Source organism: Dipteris shenzhenensis, chromosome 5, assembly GCF_047967505.1.
Source record: "Dipteris shenzhenensis isolate YYH24624 ecotype China chromosome 5, Dip_SZ_1.0, whole genome shotgun sequence".
Lineage (NCBI taxonomy): Eukaryota > Viridiplantae > Streptophyta > Polypodiopsida > Gleicheniales > Dipteridaceae > Dipteris > Dipteris shenzhenensis.
Genome location: NC_141600.1, coordinates 50,752,136 through 50,759,542, shown reverse-complemented (window position 1 = coordinate 50,759,542; position 7,407 = coordinate 50,752,136). Strand labels below are relative to the sequence as shown.

Genomic DNA, 7,407 nt, shown 5'->3' with positions numbered 1-7,407 from the left:
TTTCAACTGTTTTCCTTCACAATCGGTCCTTAAAGAACCTATTTGAAGGGGGTTAAAATTTTCAAGCATCTGTAACATACCGTTAAGAGATTTAACATAACTAGATCCCCTTGAATCCCAATCTTTCTTACAATCCTTAATAAGTCTTTCTTAACTCAATGAGCTTAAGTGAGGATGTTTAATAAAAGACTATTTTTTTCTTGCAGAGAATATTTAGTAAAATATTACTTTTTTCTTGGAGAGAATATTTATTCCTAAAATGGCACTAAAAACTATAGTTGGTTCAGCTCAAGCTAAAGCAAAGACTGCAAAGCCTTAACTCTCGCACCTTCAGAGAACAGAAATCAACAATACTCAACATGTTGCACTGTATGTCTCAAAGAAGAGCACCGTCGAATGGTGAAAAACTATAGCATTCATGAGCTTCGAAAATTTGGTGGATGAGAGTTGTCTGGTATTGAGAGTTTTTGAGACACCTCTACCAAAATCTTCCACTTGAGCCCCTTGGCAACCACTCAAGAATTTGCATTACATTACATAGTGATCACCACCAACACCCAAGAATGAAATCAATTTAATTTGAGAATGAAATCAATTTGCAGGCCAACAAATTTCCACAGTCTTCGAAGGCAAGTTCTAAGTTCTACATTCAATTCATCGAGCTCGGCTATGGCGGGCAAATCTTTCAGGGATTACGAGGTCCGCCAGCGAGACCCCGACCCCCAGCGTGCTGCCCTTCTCGTCATAGATATGCAGGAGTATTTCCGGGGTATTGCTGCCCCTATCTTGCCTGCCATCCAGCAAACCATTGCTCTCTGTCGCTCTGCAAACATCCCTCTTGTGTACACTCGCCATGTCCACAAAGATCCCTCGGACTACGGCATGCTGGGAGAATGGTGGCCCGATGTCATCCATGATGGCACTCCTGAAGCAGAGTTGCTGCCGGAGGTATTTGGTTTTTGAGTTTCCCGTTCGGCTTTTTTGACAGAACGCAAACTGTGGGTTTCTTTTGACAAATTGAATCGAATTATAGGTGATTTGGTTCTATAGGTGAGACGAACCGCCAATGATAAGCTGGTGCACAAGAATACTTACAGCGCGTTTCATGGGACCGATCTAGAGAGTTTTTTGAGAAAAAACGGTATAACAGAAGTGATCGTGACTGGAGTCATGACGAACCTATGTTGCGAAACCACAGCTAGGGAAGCCTTTGTCAAGGGTTTTCGTGTCTTCTTTTCCACTGACGCGACTGCCACGTCGAGCGACGATTTGCACGCCTGCACATTGAAAAATTTAGCGTATGGTTTCGCTTACCTTGTGGACTGTAAAAAGCTCAAAGCCAGTCTTGCCTTGTGAAAAGTGCGACGTTAAGTTTACTCAGTGTGTGGGTTCATCCCTTTGTCTTGTAAATATGGAATGGATGGATTTGCTTACGTTCTGGATTGTGGAACTTTTGAAATTAGCTAATCGGAACGTTGACTTTACTCCCCCCTACGGTTTCCAGAGATTCATCAGTTGTTTTCCTGGTGATTACATTATGAAAGGGCATTTAATGGGCGTCTTCCCACGGAGTGTAAGGTCAGAATTTGGATGAAACCTACATGGAAAGAGGTAAATCGGTGGAAATAGTACGTAAATGGGTAGTCAAGGATGGCTGGAAGGGGTCCGAATATCGGGAGCTTAGTAGTAAAACTGTGAATCTATCTTAGAAGTCCTTCGATTGGAAACTTGTATAAAAAAGGATTACAACAGTAAACCCTAACGTGCTACAGTTGAATCCTTGCTATGTTGCAACTTGCAAGGCGATCATGTTGATGCTTCTGTGTAAATGTGATCATCCTAGTTAATTTTTCTCAAGGGCATCCGTGTCCTCTTTACACTGTCTCTGAATTCTTCTTTCTTGATGTTCTTTTGCAATCTGCAGAAAACTTTAGGTTTGTATGGGAATAATAAAACTCAAGCTTGGGAAGCTAAGATTAAACTTATTCAAAGGAGTGTTTGAGGTTTTGGGTTCTGCTAGGACGGTTCATATTTGTGAGAAAAGCAAGCACATTGACTAGGGCCCCACGTGTTCCTAGCTAGTAGCACATTTTATGTAGAAGAAGCATAACACTTATCATAAAGTTAGGGGGGGCGGGGGGGGGGGGGGGGGGGGGGGGGGGATGGACAAACTGGGTAAAAACAAGGGAGTACAAGTGCTTGTAAGCAGTTGCTTTACATAGGAATGTTGAAAGCTGCATGCTTAATGTGAATAAAGAATTCATCAATATTTTTGTTGATAAACAAGATCCTATAGTATGAAATTATATTGTTGTGGTGGTTATGGTGATAAATCATAGCAAAAGGATGATGACTGGTTCTTTTAGAGACAATGCTTAAGGATCTAGTTGGGTCCAAATTTTGTGATTATTCTTAATTTTTTTGAGAATTTTTGAAATTCACCAACTCTATTTTTGGGTGAATGAACTCCCCTTTTAGTAGTGGCCACGTGGGAAGGGTATTATTGGTGGTTGTAACATAGTTCGACTTTGCTTGAGGCTTTTCTTCAGCGCCAGCATCATGGCCCTTCTTGCCACCATGAAAGTCCTCGTCCAACATCCAGATGCTCATCCTCTTTTCTCCTTCTCCATGGCCACCACCTACGGTGAAATTGTCCAGCAGGCCTGTAGATCCGTCGCCAAATGCTTAGCCGAGGTTTGCATTATAATCAACACTATCGGAGTTCTAGTGGTTCACCTCATCATCATCGACGAGGTCCCAAGCTCACCAAGGTCTGCTCCAGTAGTGGCTAGGCGAGCATGGCTGGTGGAGTAACAGAAGGTTGGTCATCTTTGCTTGCCCCTCTTTGCTTGTACACTCTCTCCGCTTCTCATTTGTTGTATCAATTCTTCTGGCCATGATTTTCGTGCTCCTATCCGTGGGCATCGCCATGGGAGGCCTTGCCAAAGCCCTGCCTTCTCCTTGATCCCAATTCCCTTCTCCATCTCCTCATGGTTATCTCGATTATGACGAATGCCTTCATACCACTTCAACCTTCACCCCATCTATTGCGAGCTCTACGATTGCACCCCTATTGTCATGAACAAGGTGGGATGCATCTCCACCCTTCTCTGCGTTATCGTCTAATCCATCACGAGCATCTCCGGGTACATCCTCTTCGGCCTTCAATGTCCTGATTGCCCTTATTGGTGGAACTATTCGAGTGGTGTACATCGTGCATCTCATGCTCTTCTTACTTGTCATCCATTTCTTGCTCAATATTTGGATCGCATTGCAATTCACAGGAGCCACCACGGGGTTGTCCATAGGATTTGTCTTTCCAGCTATAGTGGGATTGAGGTGGTGGAATTGGATCGTGCAAGCACTTGCTGATGCTCGTGGACCATGAGCTTCATTGGAGTTTCAGTAAGGTAGAACAACAGTGAGAGTTTCTTTCTTGAGAGGTAAGCTTGGATTGATAGGTAGTGAGAAAGGGGAAAGTTATCGATCTACAAAAATGTAAGCAACAACAGTTTTCAGCCTATCAATCTCTAGAAGAAGGCCTCAATGGTGAGGGGTATGGTTGTCTTGGGTTGACGGGTCAACGAAAACATCATCAATTTGGCCACTAGCCTGCACACTTCTGATCCAATTTCCTCTGAGTCAGTTTACGAACTTAATGTCATTGTTGTATATGCTTTTGTTGCCTACATGCAACATCGTGACCCAATTATCGTGCATCGTAAAATCTATGAAGAAACTAACTACTTGCTATTTCGCTTTGCAAGGTTGCTGTGAAGCTCAGTCGTTCATCTAACCCGGCAATCCAGTCAGGATTGAGACATCTAAATTCAGTTCTTTCGTCTTTTTGCAAATTGAAAAGGGTGGCTACTTGCAAATTGTCTTGAACTGGTTACTTCACTGTAATGCCTTCATTTACAGTGCGCTTCCCTCTTCAATCCCATGGGAAGAAAGGTGCGTGAAGGATTGACCACTATTAATTCACAAATCCTAGAATTGTAACTCATTATATCACTACCTCATATCATGCTTTTGTCCACTGGTGTCCTTAAGTGGGACATTTCATCGTAATACAGTTAGTGGCTTGAAGAAACCACTTTGTTGAAAACCTCTGCCAAGAATGTTCCATATCGAAAACAGTATATTACGTGCCCGAAAATGCTCGAATTGTCTTAGAGATCGTACAAATAGCTTTGGATGCTTCTATTTGTGCCATCAAACAGACTTGTACTTTTGTATGCATAACAGGTTCCCACAACATTGAAAAAAAATAAAATTACTTAGAAGCAGAGTGTGCCGCCCAGGAAAGTGGTTAACCTAAGTGTAATAAGAGGAAAATTTGAGAAGGAACGATTGATCGAGGGGTGCATTGCGTTGTTGACATTAAGAAGCCCTCGCCCGTTGCTTCTGTCTTGTCTGATCTTTTACGAATCCCTTGAGGAGTCTTGGGAGGGGCCTTGGATTGCATCTGAAAAAGAGGATTTAGGTGCATGGAAACCCTAGAAAAGTGAGGGACATGAAGGTCATGAGCGAAAGGGCCAAGAAGTATGGCATTGCCATGGAGGTTCCAAAACAGGTTGAGTTCACTCAGATGAGAGTGAATGAGGATGGCACCCAAGCGACAAGTGACGACGAATCGGACATTCAAATAAGCGAATGTTAGGATCACCCATTTGTACTTGGCTCCTTGTAAATGCATAAATAAATTATTGAAAAGGCTGTGATAGACTCCTTTGTACAAAGACTCATCCAGATCAATATTTCTTGTAAACTTATGATCATAATGTAAAATTGCAAGCATAGCTATTGCTATTTTTTAGAGTACAAAAGAGTCTTCCATGTCTCTTGTCTATATAAACATTTTAATTTCTTAAATATTCAAGAGGGTTATAGTTTTCTTCTAGTTTCCTACATTGAATTTAAGTGCAGTTGCATAGAGTAAATTAATTTAATAATTCTTTATGTTGTATTAAGTGATTTTTATGGATTTATAATAATAACCCAAGGAATTTTTAAAATATGAATAGGATTCTTAAAAATAAGAAATACAAAATTAGGATTTAATAGTAGTTTTTGCATTATTAGTGCAACATTGTAGAGAGATTTTGTGAAAATTATTATGTGGAGATGCCATTGCCAGAAAGTAAACTTTGATTCTCAAATGACATTTTTGTCACGTAGATTCTTGTGACATCACTCCATGTATGGATATATATCAAGATCAATAGTACATATATCATTACACTAAAGCTACAGTTCCAATACAACAAAGAAAACATGCTGATAGAAAAGAATACCACTTGAGTCAAAAGAAGAAGTGACACCATTGGGAGCTGGACTCTAGTGAGAAGGATGGGCTCAATGAACTCTCTCCCTATTTCGATGCAGTGGATAGATAACTAAGAACCAATTTTGAAATCTAGCCCTGAACCTTTGTAGACCATTCCAACAACTAGAAATCTTTGGCATACTCAAAAAACTTTGGAATGCTCATTGTATATTTGAAAGCCCTTTTCGATGAGCTCAGTGTAGAACTAGAGTCAGAGAGGAGGGAAGAATGTAGCTACAAGGAGGACATGCTTCATAATTGGATGTAGGACTTGGAGTCAGTAAAGATGGTGAATATTCATTTCCCTGGCTATCGTTTTTCATGTTCCTTTAAGGTACTTGTCAAGATCATGATGCAGGTTTATTTTGGTAGGAGATGGTGGAGCCTCGAAGATGTATAGAGCACCAAATGTAGGATGAAGAGGACCCAAGTGAAAGGAGGAGTTACTATGGGTGTACAAGACATCAGAGAGTAGCAAGCAGTTGGTGAGAAGAGTGTGTGATGAGGTTTGTGCTAGTATAGCAGAATATCCTAAAGAGTTGTCAGATGCTTGCCACAAAGAGGTTGATAAGATAGTCGAGAGTTTGGAATATCCCTAAGCTCACAAAATGTCATTATATTTGAGTTTTAATAAAATCTTCCAAGGATTTTAGTTGTATTTCAAGCATTTGATATCTTAGAGGTAAACTTAATGGAAGAAGGTGACTAATACCAAGAGAAAATAAGAAAATTAATTAATTGAATTGAGTGTAGAAGCAATTAGCAAGCGTTTTGGAAAGGTTATCATCTCTCAAATCAAACAATAACTATGTACATATGGTAGCTTATGAGACACCATGAATCATGGCTAGAATGCTCTGATGCATGGCACTCCTACTAAAATAACATTGCCTATTGTTTTCACATCTTCTCACATGAAAACAAAGCCTAGATTAAATAACTTGTGGACTTCTCAGACTACCATCATCATGATCTATGCTGCTCTACTCAGTTTGTAATACCTGATTTTGTGTCGATTTGCTCCCTTCATGTTAATACTTAAATGTCTCTAGAAAGTCAGTCAGTTTTTTAGTGACAATAATATGTGAGCGTAATATTTTGTGAGCATATACATCAATTTCTTTTCTGGAACAAAAGTATTGTATGATAGAAGTGACATGGAAGTGAATGATAGTGAGATGGATGAAGTGAAGAAATAGGACTAGTCTAATGTCTTAAGTAGCAAATTTTAAGTGCTCTGTTTTACAAGCCTAAAATTCACACAAAAAAGTATGTAAAGCCCAGACAAGCCTAAATTTCACAAAAGTATAAAGAAAATAAATTAAAAAGATTCCAGAGTCTCATTTAGAAAAGTATCTAAAGTGTCAACTATACAAAAATATCAAGAGTAACATTTCCAAAGTATCCTAGTATACATTAGGGTTGAGTTGTCCCAAAAACAATTTGTTGGGTTCATTCAACAATGCCGTCCATAGGTTTACAACAGTTGTTTATAAGCATTTGTAAGATTTGGGGTTACAGCAAGCAGATGCCCCTTCATTTTCATCTTTAGATACCTCTCCTACTTGTCTGATTTCTTTCAACGTCAAGCTCATCCATGCCTCCACTTCATGCTGCACCGTCCACATCTCTTGTGTTGTTTTTGTCCATTGACATAGCCTCTCCATTATGATGCCTTTTGTACCCCACCCAATCTAAAGATTAGATAGAGCAACAAGGCCAAAAGAGGATCCCCACATCTAATACTTACCCTTCCTCCTAATATGAAGTAAATGAATAGCCACAATGAATAACACACACCTTCTTCTTTGAAGTTGGAAGACAAAAAAGAGTAGAAACACCAGAGGGTTTCCATCGCGGTGCCTCCTTGGCCCATCCAATTTGAGGTTTAGTCAAAGTAGCGACACCACAATGGAGGCTTTAAATTGAGGCTATACACTCTCTCAAATTTCATGCAAGCTATAACTTTATTCATGAGTCATGAAAACTATGCAAGTCCTATTATATCACGAATCAAGGCCTGGGTGCAACAAAATATTTATGATATGAGTGATCCAACTCAGAATTTTGGTGCATTT

The 7,407-nt window shown here is 40.0% G+C and overlaps 1 protein-coding gene across 2 annotated transcripts; it reads left to right on the top strand.

Moving 5' to 3' along the window:
* The first annotated feature begins 392 nt into the window (after window positions 1–392).
* Window positions 393–1,869, top strand: LOC147902154 (nicotinamidase 2-like). 2 transcript variants are annotated; one of them, XM_087375096.1, is made up of 2 exons: window positions 393–948; window positions 1,051–1,869. In XM_087375096.1, the coding sequence occupies exons 1-2, from the start codon at window positions 586–588 to the stop codon at window positions 1,354–1,356; spliced, it is 669 nt and encodes a 222-aa protein (XP_087231222.1). In that variant the 5' UTR covers window positions 393–585; the 3' UTR covers window positions 1,357–1,869. The 2 variants fall into 2 exon arrangements, with proteins under 2 accessions (XP_087231222.1, XP_087231223.1); XM_087375097.1 differs by having other exon boundaries at window positions 1,034–1,180.
* The last annotated feature ends 5,538 nt before the right edge of the window (window positions 1,870–7,407 follow it).